Consider the following 26,956-nt stretch of genomic DNA (forward strand, 5'->3'; position numbering starts at 1 on the left):
GCAAAGACAGTGCTGCCTGACTTCAATATGGGGCTCCCTCATACATAGCTTCAGTCTGTGGAGTCACAGACTATTGAAACAATGATTAGACCAAAATGTACACCTGGTTGGCAGGGTGGCCAAAACCCCAAGAAACCATAACATTAATCTGCCACTAAGAATTCACATGTGCTCCCATTTTACTCACGGTCACATAATTGCGAAACCATAACTTTAATCTGCCACTAAGAATTCACATGTACTCCCATTTTACTTCCGGTCACATAATTGCCCCAGAAGGCAAAACAGAGTATAAAGGAGGGTAGGACACAGGGATAGTGGAGGGTGTTTGGAAAGTTGCTGGAGGTGAAGGTGTGCAGAAAGAGCTGTGGTGGCCAAGATAAGGCCCCCCTCGGCCAACCTCCTTTTGCAGCAAATAAGGAGATCAGACAGCCGGGTGGTAAGTCAAGCTTCATGCATTTATATCGCAAATACACAGCATACAGAGTTATCAGCAGGCAAAAACAGCATGCGGCAGTCAAGTGTTCAGGTAGCCGGCACAAGGCGCTCTCTCCCCCGCCCCCACCCTCCTGCCAGTTTATATAGCATATCATAGGCAAACACTAATATGTTTATGTACTATCACATTGGGGGTGTTACTTGGCACAACATTACAAACAGTTGGCAGGAACTGTAGAACTCTTCCTTGTGACACAGTCCTGCAGGGACATTGGGCCTCATCACGAGTCTGGCGGTAACCCTTAAATGCGGCGGTAGTGCTATTACCGCCGCATTTAAGGGTCCACCAGATCATGGCTTTGGCGGATTTCCCCCCAGCTCTCAAGTAGGAAATCCGCTGCAACATTGCGGTAATAGCGCAAATTTTCCCCATTGGGCCCAAATGGGGAATGAGGAATTCCCGAATGGGCCCAATGGGGAATGAGCAATAACCCTTCTGCCAAACCCGTGATCCGGCACCAATAGCGCCGGGGATTTGGCGGTAGGGCTATTAGCGCCGGCGCTAATCGCGCTAATAGCGCCAGCGTTACCGCCCAACTCGTGATGAGGCCCATTGTGTTGTATTATGAATACGCGGCATTCCCAGAAATCCCTTCCGATATCTCCTAAATATGGGGCTAATGCTAAACTTGTAGCAAATAGGAGGGGTCTGGGCCTGTCTGGGTTGTCGTGTTGTGTAGGGCAGGCCCAGGGTTGGCAGAGGAAGGTGACATGGAGGGTCTGAGGCCTAACTGTATGGGAGAGCCTAATAGCATTGCATAACATAGCACAGCATAGTAATCCTGCACATCATAGTATAGCATAGCAATCCTGCACATCATAGCATAGCAATTCTGCACATCAAAGTAAGTATAGAGAGGAAGGACGAGAAGAACATCAGGGAACAGTTGCATTTCGTTGGAGTTGGAGGCGGTAGAGAGGTTAGGATACAGAGGAGAGGAATACTCTCTGGGGAAAAAGTGGAGGAAGAATGAGGAGGATGGGACCTCGTAGGGTTGAGGATCAGGACAAATCAAGGTCAGTGGGAAGAAGGAAAGAAAGAGGACGGGAAAAGCAAAGTACAGATTACATGAAACAGTACTACCTTTGATTCAACCTTTAACAGGGAGTAAATCATGACCAAAGCCATTAAGACCCTTAACAAACAAGTATCTCCAGAGCCTGCGTTTACCACCCTCGGATGGGGGACACGATAACAATAGCTACAGCCAGGCAATGCTTCGAGGACAGATCGGAAATAAATAGCCGGTCAATGGATGACCCTAACGTTTCTGGGGTAGTGACACCCAGCGCTATTCGCAGTACTTTAAACAGAGAAGTGCCAACCTTTGTCAAGACTAGGGAACACAGGTACTGGAACCTTTCAAACTTCAAGGAACTGAGCTGTGAGTGACTTTCTGTGAACCACCCAAGGCCACACCTCCCTGAGCACAAACAGTTCTTCAGACTACGGAGGCCGGAATGAGGATGGACCAAGTACCTATATTAGAGTGTGGGTTTTGTATTTTCCCTCAACTCATGTACTGCTATATGGAGGCATATTGCTACTCCCCTTTAGGTCCTACAGGCATTACTCCAACTATTGGGGTGTGTACAAATAAACTCCACTTATTTGGCCTCACATGTTCTATGGATTACCTCGGAATGTTACAGGACCCAATGTTAATGACAGGGTCAATGTTATAAATATGACTTTGCTTTGAGGTAACTTGGACGCCGTTCCAAAAGGGCACATATTGGTGGGATATTTGCGTCTGGTTTCTTTAGTAATTTATTACGGCTACCAGTGTCATTTTGGGTTCTGAAGTACTCAAAAGGCTTGTGGTGGTTCCAATCATCTAGTGGCAGTTCCTCAGGACACCCTCAGGGAAGGAGCCAATGGAGCCGTTGGAATGCCAAAGAAGATGAAGAAATTCTCGCGAGGGGATGCTTTGCAGCTATCCAGTTTGTTGGATGTGCAACTCCGTGTCAGAAGGTGGAGACGGTGTTGAGAGGCGGCAACTCAAGCAGGAGAGCTATTCCTCATAATATTGACATTTACTTGCAAGTGTGCTCAGTGTCCAGTGCTCTCTTCAGTTTGAGTCTGTGCAGGGTCAGGTGTGCAAAGCTTCTAGAAGCTGGGTTTCTAAAGGGTTTGCAGTGTCTGGTCCTACTGGGTCAATGGAAGAGGCTACAATTACTTAGTATCTCTCAAAGAACAGGTCTAGTACAATTGGTACCACCGCAGACCCTTGTCATCAGGAAGAGTCTTGGCTGGTTCAGACAGGCACTCCTCACAACACATCCTCAAGTTGTTGTTTTCCTCAGTTCTTCAGGAATCATGCACATGTGTTAGCAAGGTAAAGGAACAGATTTTAAGGCACATTGGGTCTAAAGAGGGACAGCAGGCCCCGAATCACATCTATTTAAAGGTTTGGCAGCCATCCAATCAACGGGGATCAACACATTTAACAGGCTTCTGTCCGTGTTCACGCTCCCAGATGTTGATTCTGGGTTGAATCTCGGTTCACCTTTCAGTCAACTGTTCACCTCCACGATGAAGGTGGTAGCCATGATCAAACAGGACTACACTCATGTCCTACTCACTAGTAGGAACAAGGTCTAGCTGTTGGACTTTCCATGGGATTTACACAGTACTTAACAGAAGGGACATGCCTGGGGTACAGCAAGCTGTACCACACAAAAACAAAATCAAACAAATGTTCTCACTAACCATTAAAGCCCACAAAGCCAGTTATCCAAAAAAGACTCAGAGGGGTAACATGTCACTGGTGTACACTGACCCCCGATATCATGGCACGCAGCATGGCAATGCAGGGAAAGAACTACCATGGACAATTGGATGGATTTTAATTGTATTTTATTCTAAGTTTCCAAGAACAGGTTAAGGTTGGAAAGCCTGAGGTACTAGGGGTTTGGCCTATAAATAAACAGGTATCAAACAGGTGCCAGCAACTACGGAAAAATGTGACAGAATCAACAGCTTTTATATTGAATTTCCTCCCCCCCAGACCTCCTAAAAGAACTGCTTTTCAAAAACCTACTTTCCACTCTGACAATATAATCCGACCCCCATCATTAAATAATTGAGGGGCCCGGCACTCAGCGCACTCCTCAGCATCATGAATGCCTCCCTCCCATAAGGATAATTCCCAGACACCTTCACGACTGTTCCCTTATGGCCTCTTTTGGCAAAGAATTACCTAGACCCAGATGACCTGGCCATCTACCGGCCCATTACGAACCTCTGGTTTATTGGCAAAAGGAATCGCTACAAAACTACTTGCCATGTAATTTAACAAGTACACCTCTTCTAATCAGTCAGGGTTCCTCCACAAGTGTAGCATCGGGACAGCCAGCATCCAGGTGGTAGAGGATACCCTCCAAATCATGGATCATTTTTAAATGTTGGTCTTTATTGTGATTTGGTTACAAATAAATCTTTTCACACAAAAACACATTTATACGAAAGTTATTAAGAGTTTAGAATATGTCACATCCAAGTAGAATGAATTAAGTATATTCAGTCCACAATCATGGAGAAGGGTGGGCTCATGCCTCCTTGACCTCTTGGCTGCAAACACCACAATTGACTACTGCATCACCCTTTCCCTCCTAGCCGACAGGATAGGATTCTCTGGCACTGTTCTGAATTGTTTTACTTCCTACCTCTCACTAGGCTGTCCAGATGAACAGGTTGTGTTCTGACTCCCAATTTCCTGCAGAGTTCCCCAAGGCTCCATCCTCTCACCAATCCTTGTTAACCTTTACATGGAGCCTCTGGGCACACTCCTCAAAGATCCCCAATATAGCCATCCAACAATACACAGAAGATACTCATTTGTACATGAGAGTAAAAAGCCCACATGATATCAGTCAACTATGCGATTACCAAGTCATCATGCAGTCCTGGATGTCGACTGCCTAACTCAAACTTAACCCATTCAAGACCGAATTCATTCTCATTGGTCTACCCGCAAAACAACAAATTGTACAATAGTGGCTCAATGATATGCGCCAGAGATTTGATCCGAGACTCTTGGATTCAGCAAAATCCTTAGGCTTCACCATTGACAGCAGCCTCTCCTTTCAGAAACATGTAGCCAAGAAGGCCCAAATGGCGTGGCTCCCAAATCTCCACACCCTTCACAGAAATCGAGCCCTTCATCCCGCCACAGGACTTCCAGGCCGTAGTCCAGGTGCTTGTGTTCTCACACATTAACGGGAGAAATGCCCTCCTGATGGGCCTCTTAGTCGCTCACTTGGCTCCCCTAAAAGCAGTCCACCACGCTGCAGCACATATCACACGTGCATAGAAATTTGAACGTATCACCCCCATCCTATGCAAACTATATTGACTTCCTCTCCAGCCCAGGATACTGTTCAGGACTGCATGCATCATCTACAAAGCAGTCCCGAGTAGCACACTAGCGCACCTGGCTGGTAAGCTCCACATATCTGGTGATACATGCTCCTTGCGCAGCAAAATCGACAACCGGCTTGTATCACAACTCACCCACAAAGAGGACCCACATACAATCCTTCTCTTGACACACAACCACCCTTTGGAGCTCAATCCACATATCGGCTTGGAATGCCACCACAATTCTCCAGTTTCACAAATCTCTCAAAACATGCGGTTTTCACCTGACCAATGACAAATCCCAATGGATGTACAGACCAAGGAGGAGACCGTAATTCAAAGTACTGCAACACTGTTAAAAGATGCCAGCCCATACACTGGCTACCCACACCTTACGCAGCACTCTGCTGCTCTCAAGCTAGGTATAAGCTTTAAAAAATAAAATACAAAATTAAGAAAATATGAACTTCCTAGTAAAATAGTGGCAATTGTAGGATAACTCAAAATAGATTGTCTCGTTGCTCCCTGCAACTCCGTGTGGTCAGAGGGTTTAAGATAAAAGTCTTAAACCTGTTCTTATTTGACTCTGTCCCCAGAGGGACACCCAATTCTAATAACCAAAGTTCAAACTGGTGGCCAAGAAAACATGCCAAACCTACATTTTATGAGTCCTGTAGCCTCCAGGCTAACCCTAAACTACAAAGTTACCCACATGTAGCAAACAAAAGTTCATCCATGTTCTCTAAACAAAACTATCAAATGCTTTCCTGTGCAGTCCACTCCTGGGGTTATTCACAGTTCTGCCTTATAAGGGATCTTAGTTCAACACCAATTTGTCAGGCCGCCCCGAAGCCTCTTGTTTATTTGAACACTTGAACCTTCTTAGGTCTCTCCACAGCCTCTGATTCTCTTAGACTTCTCTCAGGTCTCTTCGCAAACCCAGGCTGCTTGAGGCCAACATTCTCATATCGCTTTAAGGCCGGTCCTTCTCAGCATCAGCCTCAGATTTCTCTCAGGTCTCCCTACAACTTCGGCCTCTTATAGTTTCATGACCTCCAGACTTCTCAGAATCTTCTCAGTTCTTTCCACACCTATGATTATCTCCGATTTCTCAATACCCTGGGAAAACCATGGGGTCTCAGCTTTCTGCCAGGTCTCCCCACCACCTTGGTGAGTCCCATTTTCCCCGGTACAACATTCATTCATCGCAAGGGTTCTTTTTTTTTCACCAAGTTTTTAGCTTCAGATTTTTGGCCAAATAAAACTCATCGAAAAATAAGGATGGATGGGTAAAGGGGAGGTGGGCGGGGACAGGTAGTAAAACACTGGGCAGTGGAACATTGGGGGTGGGGGCTGCTGCAAAGGAGGGATTAATGGATATTTTGCCACCCCTCCCCGACTCAGGCTCCTTCTCAGACATACAATATCAGCCTCCTGCCAAGGGTGCAAGTGGTGCAAGCATATTTCTTCTTCTCTGGGAAATGCCATGCCTTCAGGCCTTCCTTCTGGCATCAGGTTCTGTGGGCAGGACCTGTGCTTCGGGCCTCTCTCCAATGCAGCTCCGACTCTTCTGGTTGCAGATCTGGCATGCCCTTGCCACAGTAACTGTTGCACAGCAGTCAACAAATGTTCCTAGGCACTTTCCTCCCAGTGCAACCAAGGAGCGGATGAAAGCCAGTCCGCTTCCTTCCATTCCCCCTTCTGACTGGATTGTGCTGCCATCTTTTATAGGACTATGCCAGTGACTGGTTCCCCAGCCAAGGCCAAGATTGCTTCTTCTATAGCGTAGTTTGTTTTGGTTTGCTTGCTTCTTATGAACTTTAGGTTTAGTATTACTTCTCTTTGTGCTTTGGTCAGACCTTAACTGATGTTTAAAGCATCTAACGGGTGGCACAGAGCCCACTGCACCATTTTGGGTTCATCGAGGTCAACAGCATTGCAAAGGGTTCAGTAGGTTCATCGCGGTCAGTATTAACACATTTGGCCGACCGTGAGCGTTCTGATGCTCCCACTGAGGGTAAAGCATTTAACTGAATTTCTTGTGCTTTATTTTCCCTCCCCGTCTTGCGTTTCATGAATTTCAGCAGTTCACCTCGCTTTCATTGCGCAAGTTTGTTAAAGCAAAACTATTAGGTATAGCTACATAACGACTGTTACCTAGATTCTGAATGTTTAATATTACTACGTTGTTAGAATTGAAGACGCCTTTACAAGGAGCCCAGTCCCCTGAGGATTGGCCACACCCATACTAAAGGATGGTGAGTTTCTCCAACTCATTTTAACAAACAGTATTTGTGCACTTGGTGCGAACTTGGGTCAGGACTCAGGGAAAATTTAGATTAGGGCAAAAATAAAGAGGTCCTTGCACCAGCAGAGTAGCAGGAAACAGCTACCTTTTCTCAAAACTCTTCCTGATATTTATATCATCCCCCTTCCACTGGATGCTGAAAACCAGCCACACTGGATTGAGGCTTCACCTAAAGTTCAAAATGCAGAATATTTAATTTGAAGTTTCAATGGAAAGGTGAATGTATTCAATAAAAAAAACAAATGTTTCTTTCAAGTCTACTGTTCGTTTTTGTACCAACGAGCTAAGTACATAGTATAAAGCTTTCGGCTGCCCTACATCCAAAAGGAGAACCTGACTGATCTGAGAGGGTGGGGTATGCTGCCTGGCCTGTGTGTGGTTGAGTATGATGCCTGGCTGAGCAGTGGAGGAAGGATAGCTCAGAGGCAACGCGTTTGTCTTTGGAGAAAGACAACGCAGCGCAACACAGGTTTGAATCCCGACCCAACGCTTAGAAACCACTTGCTAGTATTAAGTGTGTTATAAAGTAACTATTATAATTAATTATAATTAATCATGGAAGGAAGCAAATGAGTCCATCTGTGCTGGTATTATGCAAGTTTCTCTCGGTTTGCTTTCCTGCCTGACCCAGGTGTTGCATAGGAGGGAAGAGCATCCTGATTAGTCTACAGAATGACGCAAGCGCAGGTCACTTTGATGCAACTTAGTGAATGCGGAGTACTTCCCCTTTGCAACTGTAGGCAACTGAATTCATTTGAAGATATTGTGCATCTCCTCTCTACCACCACATCCCCAATTTAGTAGATGTTGAATTGTCCATAATGCTGCAACTCATCGATTAGTCTGATGCCCGATCACTTGTGATACTGTTTTATCTTCTATGCCCATGGATATACAGGGCTGCATTGCCCGTGTCTAGGCTACGACTCTATAAATAGTTTAATACTTATTAAGTAATTAATTGAAATGATAAAAAACAGAATGTAGTCAGTTTAGTACCCACAGGCACCAATCATGGAACCCAGGAATGAAAGTTTTCTCGCGAGTGGGGAAGTTATGACATTTCGCAATGCATATGCTGGCAACTGTTTAAATGGCAGAGGCCATTAGGGGCGTCTACCACAGATCAGACTACTTTGCACATGAACCTTACATTGGCATGTCATAATAGGTGACTTTTGGCGTACGGCAAATGCAGAATTAATTCCTACCTAAAACCAGGAATCAAAAGGAGAAAATGGGTACTTTTTGTTTTTTCCTGGGTCTGTTCTGTGAGCTAGGAAGACTTGCCAAATGTCTGTGCTCTTTGTTACACTGAAGTAAAATAAGCTTTCATTTTTTTCCTGGATTAATTTCTTTCTATTTTCCTCACAAAATAGTAACGCAAATACTTTTGACAGGGATTGGGACTAACGTCAACATTTCAATAAATTTCAATGTTTGCTATGATAGCTAAAATTGTTAAAGAAAAATGATCAAGTGCTCGGGAACATTTTGACCCAGACTAAAGCAATGTCACAAGGTAAGGCAGAATATTTCAGAAAAGATTTAAACAGATATCTTAATTCAGGACTTCTGGAAACTTCAGAAAGAAATGCAAGGTTGAACTTCACATGCTCCCAAACTGCCCACATTCGGGACTCACCAGGAGCATCGTACATGGCCACCTGTTTGTATGAGACGGACATGACTGGGTGCTTGAGCTTTCCCTTGAAGTCTGCAATGGTTTGGTAAACCAGAAACACTGCAACAGCCATCAACAGCAGATAGATGAAGATCAGGATGACTGAAAACACATTCTTCAGGCACGTTCGGCTGAAACGGACCGACGGGCTATTCCTTCCCGATTCAGTGTCTAGGGAGACAAAAAGAAAATAAAACAAAGTGTATGCGAGTTAAGGGTTTGCATATGTCCAAGGCATGGTTATGGATCCATGCCTCTGAACTTCAATGTGTACAAAGTAATAAACAAAATACACAAGCCATTCATGCACTTACATTCATCATACGAGAATGAATTACTCAAAAGGGATACATTGGCAGCACTCATTTACTTCCATGCTACACTAACAAGCATATGTCATGTGGAGGAGTCTGTACGTTCTAAGGTCCTTTGGTCATACACTGTGCTCAATCAACTCTGGATTACAATATGTGCCAAATAAAACTAGTAATCGTTTTGACAAGAGGGTCCTGGACCAGAGTTCTGATCGAGTGGATAATCATCAATCTATTTGAAACCTAAAAACCTGCTGTTCAGGGACAGAATTATAGCTCTTCCAAAGACCCCATGGGTCCCTTATACAGAGTGGACCTTTTCCAGATAAGGTCACTTCCCATTTCCCTTGGTAAGATCAACCAGTCTCATAGGAGTTAAGAGGTTCTCACATTAAGAAGGTTCGATAGGGGCATAACATTATACACAGATAGTAGCACCATCCGTGACCCAAACCACGAGTCTCTGAAATATTTACTATGACATGGCCACTGGAAGACAGAAGACAAATTCCACTCGAGTCCGAGAGTAAACTGCTGGGACAGTCACGCAGGTATGCTGAAGCCTGGGGAATCTATAGAGAAGTCAGAGGGCTGCGATTACAGTCCTGTCGGACTCCAAAATGGGGTTCTCCTCTGTATTCAAGGCGAGCGCGACTAGCTAGTACCAATCTGTTATAACCCCTCTATATAACTTCAGTCTGTCGATTTCCGAGGGGTTCAGTCATAACAGATGCTGAAGAAAATTCCACATGCATATATAGAAGGACAATAAGCACAGAACTTTCAGAAGGCCAAGCAGCTTCAACACAAGGCCAAGGCACAGGTGAAGGTTCAAAAAGATAGTTACAGGGTTGTGCCAAAGTAGGTAAGTGCAACACAGCACATCAATAACAGGAAGGCTTCTTCGCAAGATAAATGTTTTCTGCCTTTAACCTATAAATCCCAATACGGGTGTCCTGCCCTGGGAGACGGACAATTTATAGTCTCTCACAGTCCTGGAGCATTTAATTGTGCCTCACACTTTTCTAGTCTCTGGTCTATGAACTCCTCTTCTTCTTGTTCTCAACTCTGGCAAGACCTACTTGCTCCTGGGTCCATGTTCGCCTGCATACAAGACCCACAGGCGGATGGATGCTGGGGCCAGCCAGTATCTGGCAAAGCCCCAAACTTCCACCAAGATGCTGGAAACCTGACTTGGTTTAAAGGCTCAACCTCTACTTCCTTGATAACTCCAGTTCTTAGGATCCTGGCTTGGTTCGCCAAGACCCCATCCTGAATGTTCTCTTCAACGGGTCAAAATGGTCTCCTGTCCAAGGGAAACTCTCCGGAACCTCCTGTCCTCTACCTTCCATATCGGTCACTTCTCCGGTACCTTCACAATGCTTTGCCATAGGAAGGTACATCCTTGGTAATTATTAGTTTCACCTTCTCTTGACTCCCTATCTGAATCACGCTGCTTCTTAGAACCAACCGCTTACTCTAGTGTCCACTTCCACCTCAATAGTTCTCCCTCTCACTGGTATTTGACAAACTCCTCCTGAAAACCTCCTCCACCTGTCTCTCTATTGATCCTTCCAATCACCTTCTTGCATCTCCTTCCCTCCATCTATCTCCTCAACCTCCTCCATAGTGATGTTCCCCTCAACGGGTCTCCTACCTAATCCTCCAAACTTCACTGCAATGTTCTAATCACCCCCTGGAAGCGAAAAGGGCTGGTACTGTTTGGCTGCACACTGTATACTGCACACTGTTTGTGCTGTCTTGGACTCGAGCGCAAACTGCTTTCCTTTTGGAACTTTCCCCTCTCTGAAGCCGCGGGAGGAGCGGCTCCTTTAATTTCCACGAGACACTTCTGAACAGCTGATTGCACACGTATTCTGCGTGTGCCTATAAACGACCCAACCCACGGCCCTTGCGGCGAGAAGCCCTGGAAGCGAAAAGGGCTGGTACTGTTTGGCTGCACACTGCATACTGCACACTGTTTGTGCTGTCTTGGACTCGAGTGCAAACTGCTTTCCTTTTGGAACTTTCCCCTCTCTGAAGCCGCGGGAGGAGCGGCTCCTTTAATTTCCACGAGACACTTCTGAACAGCTGATTGCACACGTATTCTGCGTGTGCCTATAAACGACCCAACCCACGGCCCTTGCGGCGAGAAGCCCTGGAAGCGAAAAGGGCTGGTACTGTTTGGCTGCACACTGCATACTGCACACTGTTTGTGCTGTCTTGGACTCGAGTGCAAACTGCTTTCCTTTTGGAACTTTCCCCTCTCTGAAGCCGCGGGAGGAGCGGCTCCTTTAATTTCCACGAGACACTTCTGAACAGCTGATTGCACACGTATTCTGCGTGTGCCTATAAACGACCCGACCCACGGCCCTTGCGGCGAGAAGCCCTGGAAGCGAAAAGGGCTGGTACTGTTTGGCTGTTCGGCGTGGACGGCTGCCGGCTGAACGAAATTTTGTGTCTTCATCCTATTTTTTCTGCACCAGTCTCTATTCCTTGTTCTTGTGAGGAGCAGCACTTCGAGTCAGTCCAGTCCTGTTTCTACTCCGCTCACCTTTAAAAAGGTCTTGCCGGCGCGGAGTCCGGTGACGAGTCCAGTCTGCACCAGTCCGCTCCCGGGAGCTACCGGGCCACTGCCGCTTAATCCCAGCATTGATGACGTTAACACCAGAAGGGCCCCAGACTCGCAAGAAAACGCTTCAACACCGACGAATGCTTAACCCTTGGACCGCGATGAAAGCAGTACCCGGAACAAAGGTAAGCAAACCTGCTACCCGAGCTTTGCTCGCATCGCTTACCTTACCTACAGCCCTATCAAACGCTCACTCAGATCACTCAGAGCAGCCTCCTGTTTGCCACAATCCTAATTCACGTTCTGAAGTCTTGAGCCATGACCATCCAAACGAAGCGCATACACTTATCCGCTTTTGTTCTAATGACTGCACCCCGCTTACAACTTCAGAGACGGCCTTGGCAGCACACCCACTTGTGGATCAAATCCACCAGGAAAGATATGGGGGTTCTGTACCATCGTTGAGCCGGGAGTTGCTAGACACCTCCAACGGCGATGCCCTTGAGCCTCCAGCGATCACAGTCCCCCTCCCTATCTCTGTCAATCCTCCGCTGATTCTCCAATTATGTAACAACGCTGAAGAAGACCCGGCAGTTCAGACTGCCAGCTCGCTTTCTGTTGTGCCAACGTGCCTCCTGTCGAGTGCTACTGCGGCCGTTGCTTCTCTGGACATAATACACGATCTCTCGATCCACCCAGCTGCTTCAGTGCCTGATGCTCTGGCACCCCAACCTAGTCAACCAATACAACCTTTGTGCCATATCAACCACGTTGCCTCTTCCTTTCCGGTAAGTGACGACGAACTTCTAAACCTGCCAAATGATGAGGCAATGGAATGTTCCTTAAACTGTGCACAAATAGTACCGTCTGTACAGCTGAAATCAACTACAGTGGCTCTTCAAAAAAACTTGTTACAAAACCTGCATTCTTTAGGACCTACGTCCAGTCACTTATCCTCTACCCCTCCGTTTTACCTGGCAGCAATGACCGCTGAGTGGCCAACAGACCACAATCATGCGGGCCCTCAAAGTGAACAAATCATCGAAAAAATTCACGGCCCAGCAATGTTCCTAAGAGAACGACCAGCAAAAGAGTGTGTCAATAATCCCTACCCAAATTACACGCCTGAGCTCTCGGTCCACGGTAACCGTAGCAGCTACGCGTGTCAAGAGCCAGAGGAATCAGTAGCTACAAGAGCTTTGAGCCGTCATTCCCCAAAATTGCCCCTGACAACAGCACTAAACAAGCAATCTGAACTGGAATCCAGTTCTTTTGCAAGGGCAAGACGTCTACAAAGAATTGCAGAGCTAAAGTCAAATCTTCAAACCCTCCCAAAAGCTCAAGACCATCAATTGGCCCAAGCAAGCTCCCCATTCTCTCTAAACAAGTCCCCTAATGGTGAATTTCTGCCGTCTAATCTACCACGAACCCTGTCGCCCATTAAATCCAAGTTTCATTTGGATTGTTCAATCCCATCTTCAAACGAACAAGATGCAACATCTGCAAATATTTTCCAGGCAAATATCTCAACCGAAGTTATCACGCAAATTCACAATAATGTTCTCGCGGCATCCGCAGTCGCGTTGGCACCTTTTACTAAACTATACGAAGCCCTACAAACTCAAATATCTGACCAAGGAGCAATAATGCAGATTCTGGCTCAAAAAATAGAAAAAATTGATCTCTTCACAGACTTTCTTCAAATACAAATGGAAAAAAATGCTGACCAGTCAATAAGATGGCAAGAACGTTTAGGTGACTTGGCCGCAAGACATCACTGCCAAAACGATACACTTACAGAAGGTTTGCTAGACGCTGTGAAATGGATGAGGAAAAACGTTAATCTTAATACTCAAATACATGCGGCGCCTTCAAGCACAAAAAGCAATTTATCAGTTCCAAACGGCAACGAGCAAGTGCCAAACGAGACATATCTTGCAGCATTCAATGTCTGCTCTTCTTCAAAACCCGATACTAGCGTTTCAGCTCCCATCCAATTGGTCCAATCTGAATCTGAGCTCCCCTGTGACTCTCTAAGACACACGGACATTGCTGACCCTTCAGAAAATGGTGCTCCCCTTCTGACTGGGACTTCCGTGGAAGCACTTGGTCAAGCAAGTATGCAACCGACCACTTTTAATATATTTAGTGGCCCAGTCAAAACTTTTGCCATATCCAAAACGACCAAGAAGGGTCCTAACATTGTCCAAAAGAAACATACTGACACTGGCCACAATGCACTGCCACAAAAAAGCATACGTCAGAAAGTAAAAAAATTCATAAGAATCCTGACTACCCCAAAGAAAACTGGTCTGTTTGAGAGAAAAACTGGCCATTCACAAGCAAGCTTATCACAAACTCAACGGTCTCCCCAACCAAAAGGTCAGAACAAAGCTATGTCTAAACAATCGGCAAAACGCCGACGCATAGACTCGGATATCCAAAATCTGTCTAGCTCGGCGGAAGTAGGCTCTGTAGACCTATGTAATCTATCTACATATTCGATTGGAAGCGAAACACACAATGCTTCTTCCCATGAAGCCACTCCAACGAATGTGTTCGACAAATTGGCAGAGAAGTCAATCCTGCTGAACGAAAACCTGCGCAAACGACGCTCCTGTGAAGCTTCAATAAACAAAAACTCAACTATCGCAAAGGTCTCATTCTCACCTGTCAGCTCAAAACTAAACCCTAAGTTAACATTGAATCAGAGGAAAACTGATGTTCATCTGCGCACTAGAGTACATGGCGATACTATCTCAGAACTTGCAACAACTTCATGGAAACTCCGACTCCAGAACATTTATGCGGATGAACACGATTTAAACTTAAACAGAACTAATGTTCTAAAATTATTCGCCTGTGTCCCTCAACTTCGGACAATCACGACCGACGACATAAAAATCGTTGAGTACGCAACGGAAAAATCTACAGACCAAGTGCTGCTACATATAACTTCACGTGCTGTGAAAAACATTCTATTACAAGCAGTCGAAGAGCTGCTGGTCTTTGGTTTTGACATCACCTTGGAACCTGACTTGATACACCAAAAAGGAATTACGACCAGGAAGACAAATACAAATAATTCCGAAAGTACCACCTGCCGGATGTCCCTACGGAAATCTTTAGCATATCCACATAGATCACGTAACGACTTGGACCGCTTAGTCGGAAGAGATGGAGGCAGACCTGTTGCTAATAGAAGAAACGACCAACACCATTAACAATGAGTGACTCGGAGGAACCTTACTCTGATGTCCTGGAACACCCGTGGCTTTATGCATCTGTTCAACAACTTTACAGAACCTTGCGATGATGTCCTCATAATCTGCCTCCAAGAAACATGGCTTCGTGAAGCGCCCACCCGAGATGGATACAGTATCTTTTTAAACCCGGCCAAAAAAAACCCCAAAGGCCGTCCTTACTCAGGTTTATTAACCATGGTGAAAATTTATAACTGGATGACCCCCATTGTTGCAGTCAACCCGAATCCATTTGTGCAGTGCACGATTATCCGATATGACATGACGAACTTCAAGACACACAGTCACCTACTTGTAATCAATTGTTACTGGAATCCAGCAATGATCTCCACCCTAGATTTCATCGATAAGGTAACAACTTTAATTGACGACGCCTTCCTCAAGTACACCAACTTAGCAGTGATTGTTTGTGGCGATCTGAATTGCAGCTGGTTTCGATTCAATCCTCAAACAATGGAAAACAACCAGATACCTGAGTCTGAGGTACCTGACCGAGGCCAATCTTGGTCTCGAGCCCTTGCATCACGTAATTGTCAGATGGTAAACGGCAATACAAAAGGTGACCAACCCTGCAAGACAACCTGGAAGCGACTCCAATGTAGAAACACCTTAGACTACATTTGGGCCTCTCGAAATTTGTTCGAAAGGGTCGTGTCACTTGAGGTCGTCCCGAAGGCCGAAAGCGATCATGACATGCTATGCTTATCACTAGATCACGAAATCCATCCGCAGCCCGAGACTTATGATATACCGCTATCAACAAATGCTGCCGGAAATAGGCTTAAAACCAATGGCCCGCAAATCTTGAAACTAGCATTAAGTCTTGCTGACTCCAATGACGTTGAATACGTTCCGTTGCTCGCCGCATTCTTGCCAAAATATGCTAATTCAAGATTATATGGCCACAGCCCAAAACATCTATTCAGTAACGAAATCACTGCAGCAAAAAAAGAACTGAGGAAAGATCTACGCCTGATAAGAAAGTCCCAACATGATCAAAAAGCCATACAAAAGGACTTAAAAGATCGACGTCGGGCATACAGAAATTGGCTTAAATCTCACTCGATGAAAATCGAAGACGACCGATCTGAAACAATGCTCAAGTTAATAATCACCAAAAACACGCGTGAAATATGGGCTCTATTAAATAGAGGAATTTCAAAAACAATCCCAAACATCTCAAATGAAATTTCGAGCGCGAATTGGGTCGATTACTTTACAAAGGTATACGAACAGCCGTGCCAAGACCCACAAGTTCTTTCTTTCATCTCTTCTGAAGCTTGGGACATAACTCCTTCCCAAGAAGATTTAGTACTGGCCATTCAAAAACTAAAGAATTCAAGAGCAGCTGGTCCAGACCAAATCTCGAATATCACGCTAAAAAAACATAAGCATCATTGGGCCAAATTTATGGAAAGTCTGTTTTGTCAAATCTCAATGTCAAGACAAACGCCTGCTTCATGGTCCAAAGCTATAGTGGTACCAATCTACAAGAAGGGTAGCCGAGACGATCCTTCAAACTACCGGCCAATTGCCTTGCTGGACACGATGGGAAAAATATTCGGATCGTTTCTTCGACTAAAGCTGACAGCATGGGCAGCCAAGAAAAATCAAACAGACTGTCGACAAACAGGTTTTGTTGAACAAGTAGGTGTTGACGCAAACCTAACCCTACTAACCATTCTAAAATTAGAAGCCCTAAAAGCGAAGAAAAAAATCTTTTTCGCATTTGTCGACCTTAGACAAGCATGTGATGCAATAAATCGAGACAAACTCTGGTCCAAACTACGAGGGTGGAACTGTCCAGCTTCAATTCTTGACCCCCTCATAGCTCTGCATACTAACACCACAATACAAGTGAAAGTGAATTCACAAGGCGTACTGACGGAGCCAATTCCCACGTACAAAGGTGTCAAGCAAGGATGTCCACTTGCTGCTGAATTATTCAAATTATTCATTTCTGATCTACCGAATTGGCTGGATTCTGCGCACTGTTTCTCTCCAAAGATAAATGGAACTCCCATTAAATACCTTGTATATGCCGATGATATTGTGCTAATTGATCTAACTCAAATTGGCCTGCAATATCTATTGATCAGCTTAAATGAATATCTAATAGCTAACGACCTACAACTAAACACAGGAAAAACGAAGATCATGTGCATTGGAAAAAGCGCATCAAGGAAAGATCAAAATTTCAAATGGGCTATTGGAAAAGAAAATCTAAGTATCGTAACCTCGATTCGATACCTGGGCATCATGGTTAACAACTCCCTTTGCGAATCTGCATGGTCAACCGACCTGTTGGAAAGAGCAACGAAATTAGGTCTACAAGGAGCGAAAATTAATAAAGACTTTGGAAAATTTTCCATAGCGCCATTAATTTCATTCTATCTGCAGAAATTCATCCCCACCATAACCTTTGGTGGAGCGACAGGGTGGAATCTTGATCACTCCCTGTGGCAGCAGCTTGAAGGGAGGTTTTGGAGATGAGCATTAGGACTTCCTAAATATATCTCAATGGCGGCTCTGAGATATGAACTGACCCAGAACTCAATTTATATGACAATATTATGGCAATCCCTATCGCTTCTGAGGAAAATGTTGCTTGGATCACAAATCCCAGCATATGAAATTTTCGTAAATGAGAAAGAAAATCCACATTCGAGCTTACTTCAAACATGGAAGTCTAAAATAAAAACCATTATGGATGCCGCCAATATATCTACTGACGAGCTGATTGATCGCCCACAGTACGCAAAAACAAAACTTGAATCCTGGGATTGGATATCATCTTACGAGCACCGAGCAACGCTTAAATCCACTTTCCCAGACTCGACGAGTATGCTGAAACTACACTCCTTACCGAAGTATCTCACAACTTGCCCCTCACGCTACCACAGGACTCAATTCCTGAAATTCAGACTGAACGCCCTGAATACCAGAGAATCATTATGGCAACGTCGATCTAAAACCATTTCTTCAAACAAATGCAGATTTTGCAACTCAGGTGAAGTGGAGACACTAAAACACTTAATAACAGCTTGCCCTCAGCTTATCATTCCCCGAGAGTTACACCTGCTCTCCTATAAACCCATCCTATACGATGCAGACGAATGGTGGGACACTGTCTCGGCTGGGAGAAATATTAAGCTCACATGTAGCATAATCAACTTCCTAGATGCGATACTGCGCACAGACCAAACTTGAAGAAGCGAACCAAGACTTTATTTATGCGCGAGGAATGATGGATAAAACATAAAGATTTAGCTTTGAATGGAGCACTTTAACTAACTTTTTGAGTTAGTGCCATGTAACAAAAGTTCGATACACTTATTGAACTGCAGTTTTACAATAAAATAAAAAAAAAATAAAAAAAAAAAATCACCCCTTCTCTGCTCTTCCAATCTCCTCTCCAATACCTTTCTCCACCTCCACTCATCCACCCTGCAATTCCCTTCCACTGCTTCAGCCACCTTCTGCACTCACTTGCAAACTCTTCACAATCCCATCCCCACTTTCAGAAGAGCAGCGGATATATTGTATCCTAGTATCGGCAACCCAGAGCTGTCTCTAGGAGAGTTACACCTGGTTGTGATCATGAGTGTTGAGCAGGTTGATGCACCAGGGATCTGGCACCCAATTGTCATGATTCCTGTCCCTCATGTCCCCAGCACTCCAAGATGTCAGGCTGGAGCCAGGCCACAATCACCTACATGGCCCTCAAGGGCCTCTCCATCCCTCCAAAGACCCACTTGGAGTCAGACTTGGCGCTTGTGGCACCAGACTCACTCACTCCCATTGGATAACATTGGGGATTGGACTTGTAGTGCATTGATGGGGACAAGATGGATGCCCCCACATATTTCGGTTCCCAGAACTGCATGTGCAGTCTAGTCTTTTGGGTGTGGTTCAGCCCAGAGACACATGGAATACCCAGAGACTATTTAAGCCACGCCCAGGCTGAGAAACATGCTTTGTGTTTTCTGCACCTGCAGCATGACACTCACCGTGTTCGGATCGGTTTCCAGTAGGCCTGCATCTTTCTTCTGCGCTCAGCTCCTGCAAGAACAAGAGCACCGTTAGGAACAGCCTTACCTTGCGGCGCTTCTGCCCATCATTCATCGTTTCTTCTGTTCTGCGGGCATCTTCAGCGGTGTCATTCCCATCCCGGCACGCCGCTTCCTAAGGAAAAGGGAAAAGAACAGAAAAAATACATTAGTAAGCATTCAGCAAATCTTTGCTTATTTTTAAAGACTGTACGAGCTTCAAACGCTTACCTGAATCCCAGCCGCTCTGAGGGAACTCTGTCTCCGGAACTTCTCATCCATCTGCAAGAGGGAAAAGACACTCCAGGTTAGCGTGGAAACATCTAGAGGCGCCGCATTCCGCGCTTACTCACCGCATTTCTTCTTCATAACCGGCATCCACGCTGAAAACGTCGCGGCACCTAAAAGACACAGAAAAAGAACTCAGTTCAATACAAAAACGAAAGTGTTGCATCGCTTTGCGCTCTCACTCACCTTCAGCGCTACTTATCTCAGCAGCACGTCGCCATCCCTGGACGCCGGCCATCATCTAAGGAAGGAAAGGAACGAAGTTGGAGAACTGTTCAAAAGACTCATTATACTTACTTGTCGGACTCTTGCCAGTGAAGTAACTAGGCAGTAACGAGCCCACATTAATCAATGCGCCCCTGTGCTGAAAGCAGGACGGAGAGCACTCATCCAAGGTGAACTGTGGATCAAAGGGAAGGGTTGGACCCCAAGGAAGAAGGGGTTCAAGCACACAGAGACAATAGGGAGTTAAACTCTACCAATCCTGTGTTTCAGGCCCAGTCTCCAGTCGAGTAGACTCCAGGGAAGGGTTCGAGGTCATAAGAGGTCAGAACAGGCTGAGTGACGTCCCCGTGGATGCCAGGTGAGCGTTACACCAATACACTTGTGTTTGATGGGTAGAGACAGTCCCAATCTGCTCTTTCCAAAAATTAGAATTTCTTACGAGCATAGGCTTTCAAAATTCTCAGCAGATTTTAGAAATCACCTGCATATTTTGAAATTTTTGCACAGTTGCAGAACATTTTTCCTCCAACTATGGAATTGGGCTCGTGCTACACAAAAACGTTAACATAAAATATAGGGTGAAAATAATCCTAGGACATGCAAAAACAGTTTCATGCTGAAAGGAAGGTGCTCAGTAACATTTTGTTTGTACAACACTCTAAATGGAAATACCAGTTAAATTCCAGTTGTTTATTTTGGAAAAGAACATCGAGTGGGCTAAACAACAAAAGGGCACTGAAACATAAGCAAGTCTTATTGTTATTTATAAACAACAAGAATTCTGGGATTAAAGGAGTTCCAACACCCCCTGTGCCCATTTTCACGTTTGAAGTCTCTGGTTAGACTTAAAGGGTTCCTACACCCTACCTCTGGTCTTCTCAGAGGTATATTCGCACTGAACTTGATACATGGTCTCTGATTTTAAGGGGTTCCCACATTCATCCTCTCTTGCCTTCACTCCGTTTCTTTTCTTTTGGTCATGTCACAGAGTTTAAAGGGGGTCCTGCACCCCCACAACCCCTGTTCCTCAAACACCTTGTGGCCTAAGGTCAGTGTTAAGCCTTCTTCTTTGAGGGTCTCCATACCACTAGTCTCCACAGAGTTTCCTCTTGTGTTTCCTTTAACTTAAGTGGCAATAGGGTTATTTTCCATTGAGGTTTCACAAATCAGACGTTAGGAGGGCCCCCATCACCTCCCTGCTCTAGGGTCGTGAATTCTACCTTCTCCATCACCCTACAACCCCTGTGCTGATGCTTCCCCTCCTTGCTGCCCTGTCACCTGCCACCTTCTCTGGATGTTACTCCACCACCTTCTCCAAATCCCTCTTCGCCTCCTTCTGAAGTTCCTCTACCACCTCAAAGTCTATTTCCACCTTCTCCAGATGGTCCTCTACCTCCCAGTCTCTCTCCAGCTCCACCTGATGTTCCTGTACCACCTCAAAGTACATCACTTCCTCCTGTCTCTTCACCTCTTCCTGATGTTACTCTACCACACCCTCCAAGTTTCTCTCCACCTCCTCCTGTTCCCCTACCACCTCTTCCAAGTGTGCCTCACCCTCATATAGATGCTCTTCAACCTCCTCCATATCCTCCTCATGTTCCTCTGCCTTCTCCTGATGTTCTTCTACCACTTCTACCAATCGCTTTTCACCTCCTACTGATGTTGTTCTACTGCCTCTTCCAAGTGTCTCTCCAACCCCCCTGCTCCCCATTCTCTCCACCCTCCTCCACCACCACCACCACACTCTTTACTCTGCCTCTAATCTCCTTCAAACTCTGTCCTAGCCCTCCAAGCTCCTGATGCCTGCTTCTACACTAAGCACTCACACTGTCCAACTGAAATCTTGCGCTTATACATCCCTGAGATCCTTCCCATTCAGTTGGGATTGCTGTGATAGCCTGCACCTGTACAGAGGCAGGAGTGTGGGCCTCTGGACAGGATTCAGAAGAGTGTGATTTGGGTCTTTGATGTTGGACCAAGCATTTCAAAGGCTGACCTACCATTTTGGATAATTTTTCCCTTTCATGCAGTGCCATGGACTCCTCATGGCACAAACCCTTGGTGCATGCGCGTTATGGAGTGTGTGCTCGTGCCCATGGTGGTTTTAACCGAAAGGTAAGAAGGGTTAAAAATGCTGCAGATGTGCCGCTGTAGGGAAATGCTTTTTGTGTCAGTGTTTGTATCTGTCGTGCTGAGTGAGTATTCCAGGGGAGTGTAGTAGAGACACAAGGCTTTTGCAGGCTCATAGCGAGAATTCCACACAAAAAAGTAATGGTCCCATGATGTCTACACATGCTCACCGAACAAGAGCAAGAGAAAAAGGTAATCTCTCTCTGATGTCCGAAGATGCTGCCAGTGCCAATGAGAAACGTAATGTGCCTCTGATGTCTGTATGCTCTGCCCGAGTGGGCACAAGGGCAAAATGCAATATGCCTCGGACATCTGAGCAAGTGTTCACTATCTGCAATAAGGAGATTTGATTCCTTCGCTAAGTGTTTTCCCATTCCCCTGGCCACAGTGTTCAACTCTCTTAAAGGGCCAGTTTTCATTAGCAGGAATATAGAAACAGATCCTTTTTGGTTTTGGTAAAAAAAAAAACTCAGTTACTGGTTCCATACTGTCACCAGTTCTCAGAGTTAGAGGATGTTGGGCGTAAAGGGACAGGCCATTCACTGGGGAACGAGTCATCCAAGGGTTAGAGTCTTTGTGAGACAGTCTGGCTCACTGGTGTCTGTGGGAAGATTATCCTGAGGGGAATAAGATCCAGCTATAGCGCAGGACCAAGGGAGAGATGCTGCATGCGATTGTCCCTTGCCCAGTGACAGAGACCAAGTGAGGGTGACCAGAGGATCCTCCCGTCATAAATCACCCAAGTATCTTATGAAAAAGGATACAGGTATAACCATAAAAAATACAATTGGTAGGGCTCTTCCGGATCCTTGATGAAGCAAACGACTTGACAGTAGTGAAGTCAAAATAGACCTTCCAAATGATACAACTCTCTGACTAATAAAACAGGCAGAGAGAGGGATCACTGGAAAGCGCGTGGAAACATCATTGGAAGTCAGCCTAGGATACAATAAAGTATAATGAGGAAGTGTCCCAACATTAACTCTCACTAATAGCACAGCAATAGCACCTAGTACAACACTAACCTGTATATTCTGAACTGGAGGCTGTGCCAACAAGTCTCTGAAGAAATCCAAATAAGGAAACAATGACAAAAGAGGGAAGGTTAGTAAGGAAAACTTATCCCGAACGGCACGAGGCTCACGCTAGATACCGGGTTGGTGCACCACAGGATAGCGTCCAAAGTACAGTGCACAATCACCTTCAAATGAACGGTTGTCGGCAGTAGTTCCTTTCCCACCTAGAACAGGAATAATGAGTTGAAATCCACCTGATCTCATCACAGGTGCCAGTGATTAAATCCAAAGCGTAGCACAACTTGCGTGTGGAATTACACGTGCAATGGTAAGCCAGCCAGGAAACAGCACGTTAGAAACAGCATGTGGTTTACATGCGAACAATCTACACGCAGCCGGGAAGCCGCACATGAAGATTTCAGGAACCCGTGTGTGTTTTTACACGCGACAGAAGTACACGCAGACGGGACTGCCAGAACTTGCGTGTGAAGGAAAAGCCGTCCGTTGGCCTTCTAGAAGACGGCTGCCGAAAGTAGCGTGTGGAAAGATACACGTGAACAAGTAAAGCTGCCGTAACTTCTTGAATGCAGCTCCAGGAGTTCGCGTGTGGAAGTAACATGCAGGAGGAAAGCCAAAAGAAGTTGCTGAAGAGATGCGAGGACGCAGATCAACGTTTCAGCTACCAGACGCCATGTTGGTTCAATCAGAAGCAGCGAGCGACGTCCCCACGCTACTTATGAACGTAATGCAGTAACACGCGTGACAATCCCTAATCACGTGAATTCAACTATGTGAATAATGCAAATGTCGTTTTCCAGGCAGGATAGCAAACAACCTCCATTTAGAATAGAAAGGCTTAGCAGTTCTATGGGCATAACCAGTTCTGTGTGAAGACAGTGTTCCAGGTCCAGTTCTGTGTGAAGACAGTGTTCCAGGTCCCAAGGTAATTTGCCTGCCATGCATGACACCTCCCCATACCACTTGCAAATCCTTCATCCACTGACTCAAGGATGTCCCTGCCCCCTTTGTCACACCACTAGTTGCCGTCTGGAGAGCCAGGCTGGGGATTTCATAACACATTGTTGTACTATTTTATTTAGTGTACTCCTATAGATCCAAGCCTAGCGGGAGGGGGCAGGGGGAGTAATAAAGTACATAATGTATATACTACTTATAAAGTACAACCCTATCTAACAAAGTAAACATGTGACAGTAAAAAATGGGGGCAGGAGTCAGAATGATGGTGAGTGACCAACATCTGTGTTGGTTGTATTGCATAAGCTGGGGTGTTGTTGGAAACTGGTGCTGGTAACTGCGGGAATTGTGGTGGCGGTGCAGGAGGGGCCATGGGCGGAGGCGTGCCATACAAAGCATTTGGTGGTTATGCAGCATAGGGTTGTGGTTAAGGGGCTGGACGCTTTGCACATACTGGTGCATTTGTGGGTTATATGCAGCCACTTGTCTGCTCCTAGAAGTGCCCCATCCTCCCACAGGTCCAACATTTCCCCTTATTTCTCCCCACGCCCGCCCCCTTGGGCCCATACTTCCAAAACCACCTCTTCCTCCCCTAGGTACTGCAAAGCGTCCCCATGCCCTGGAGTACTCTCCATGGCCCTCCCGGATACTGTCCTTGGTATCCCCCATTCCAATCATAGCCCCTCACCATGCAGCAGCTACTCATACCACTCCCACAATCTCTGTCTGCGATCCTTGTGGCATGGCACTGCTTCTTCCACTGTCAACTTTGCTAGCATCTTTTGCACTAGTTTCGCTTCCTCCGTCTGTGACCTTTGCGCTGTTTCCATTTGCCTTCTTTCTCAACCGTTTACAATGATGTACAATTATCAAATGTATGTCCGCCCACCCCTTTGCATCAATGCTCACTACCTTATCAAGTTGCTTTTTGCACTTCCTTGGGAAGGCCTTCCTTGACCATAAAGTCGGAAAATGCTATTGACCGATCCCAAGGTCCCCTAGTTTCTGCCCTCCACATCTCCTGTATCTGAAATATATATTGGGCCGGGTCCTCATCATCCTTCATAGTCTGTTGCATTATCAACTGGAGATCAGGTATATCCGGGTATGTGCACCGCAGTGCCACCCATACACTGGCCCTACAATCACTGAAGTGGGCTCTGTCGTCATCCTCTAGCCGTACCCAGAGATACCCTGCTTTGACCCAAATATCAGTCTAATCTCCCAACACGGCAGCAATCAAGCTCTTCATATCGCCCACAGCCAAAGTAATGCCTACTGTCTGCTTCTCAAATGCATATATCCACTTTGCAGCGCCTGCAGTGAGAGAACGGCAGTGCCTTAATCAAATAATTTCTGTCCCTGTGTGGCCAGGGTTCATATTGTGCCCTCCTCGGATCCTTGTGCAATAGCGGAAACTGTTGCCCCCACTGTCCTTACCACCTTCTTTTTCACCCACTTGCTTTCCATTCACTACCGCCATGCTACCATGGTGGTTTTGTAACATGGGCCCCTAGAAACTCTCCACCCGTAGCGATATGATGGGCGGGGTCTCCTCGTCCCCCAAGTCATTGTTTCCCACTCTTACTCTTCAGCACCTGCGCCTACATCCGCGTTGGACCGAACTGACTCACAATCTAAACTCTCAGCCCGCTGCCAGTCCCTATTCTGCCCTTCAGGATAAGTCCATCACCTTCTCTCTCAAGATGTACTTCCTTGATTGTTGTACTGTCAAATCTGACCAAAATATCCGCCGCTCTCCATTCGTCTGTCTCAATAGGTGCTTTATGCCCATCTCCGATATCCAACTATAATCTCGCCAGCTCTTCTTCAGTGCTTTTTAATGCCTCTGCTCTAGTTTCCTACACTCTTGAACTCTTGAGCTAGACCGGCTGCAACCGCTATGGTGTTTGGATGATTTTGATACTGGGTCCATGTCGAAGGAGGAGGTGGGAGGGGTGCGGTGGCGGGCAGCAGGACATAGGTGGGATTCATATACCCTGATGCTGCGCTTGTGGGCTAGCATACTAGTGGGTAAGGCTGCATTGTTTGCGCTGTGGTTGGTAGGATGGGGTGCCAGTGGAGGGGGGAAAGAGGTGGGCGTGGATGGGGTTGGAACATACGTTAGGGATGGCCCGCTCGCGGTGTTTGCAGGGTCAGGCAGGCATCTTCTAAATCTTCCACCATCTTCCATAGCTCCAACATCTCCTTCCTTTTCTTTAATTTCTTACCTTTATACTGAGCTGCTAAAAACGTATACATGTGAGCCAGAACCTCTTTGTTGTTGGTTCCCTGTTCTGGCCATGGTTTATACATGCCCCCATCGTCTCTGGCACCCACTCATCATGGAATTTCAATGTTTTGGCCTTTACAACGGCGAATCGGTGCACATATTCTCCAATGGAGTCGATGACTCAATTTTAACTGCCCCACCCAAATTATTACATACTTAACTCAGGATACGGTCCTGTGGTGCCTTAGCGCCCTCTTTCCCCACCCTGTTCCAGTTAGGAATATCCCGCTCCCCCTTCATCACTCACACCAATACACCCCACTCAACATATATAACAAAACCGGAACCCCCACTATTCAAAAACACCAAAAACTACTCTTCGCCGTCATGCCCCCTTTATATCGGGCAGAGGGACCCCAAGCTCTCTCAATACCAGTGGCCTCTACCCTTAATCCTCTTTTCCTTTTTAGTCATTGTTAGGGAAAATTCTCTGTTTAGGCTGAATTTCCTAACCTAGTGAGTCCCCCAGCAGCTTTGCTGGATTTTTGGGGTTTCTTTTTTTCTCCTGCCAAGAGTGAGACTCTTTTACCCTCACTCTTGGACATGATTGGAGTGTGTTCCTTTGATTCTAGATGTGTTTAAAGGGCTATGGGGTCTTTTACTCCATAGGGCTTCATGTGTTTTTGTGTTGTGTGTTACACAGCACCCTCAGTGCAGTAACACAGGGGTGTCATAGTGACCCCTCAGTATAGACTCCATACCCTGGGACTGACTACTGTCTCCAGGGGCATGTAAAGTCACCATTGACTTTACTAGTCTTGAATTCTGAACAGAACCAGTACCAACCATCATATTGTGGACGTACTGGCTGGGGCAATTCGATTGCCCCGAGGTCTGTTAGTCGAGGGGGCACGTTTCTGTCCCCCCTGATCGGGTTTTGGCTGGTGGCAGTGGATACTACTTTTTATATTTAACCGCAAATATTTCTCTATGGGATTTTCCCATTGTTCGAGGCTACTATCTTTATTTATATAATTA

The 26,956-nt window shown here is 45.9% G+C and overlaps 1 protein-coding gene across 1 annotated transcript in view; it reads right to left on the minus strand.

Moving 5' to 3' along the window:
• The window catches only part of PACC1 (proton activated chloride channel 1), a 304,382-nt gene that overhangs the window by 197,637 nt on the left and 79,789 nt on the right, over positions 1 to 26,956 (minus strand). The window contains exon 3 of the mRNA XM_069608530.1: positions 8,815 to 9,024. Coding sequence (XP_069464631.1) covers positions 8,815 to 9,024 — 210 coding nt within the window. The remainder of the gene's footprint in view (positions 1 to 8,814; positions 9,025 to 26,956) is intronic.

This window comes from Ambystoma mexicanum, chromosome 4q (assembly GCF_040938575.1).
Source record: "Ambystoma mexicanum isolate Mex_15411 chromosome 4q, UKY_AmexF1_1, whole genome shotgun sequence".
Classification (NCBI taxonomy): domain Eukaryota; kingdom Metazoa; phylum Chordata; class Amphibia; order Caudata; family Ambystomatidae; genus Ambystoma; species Ambystoma mexicanum.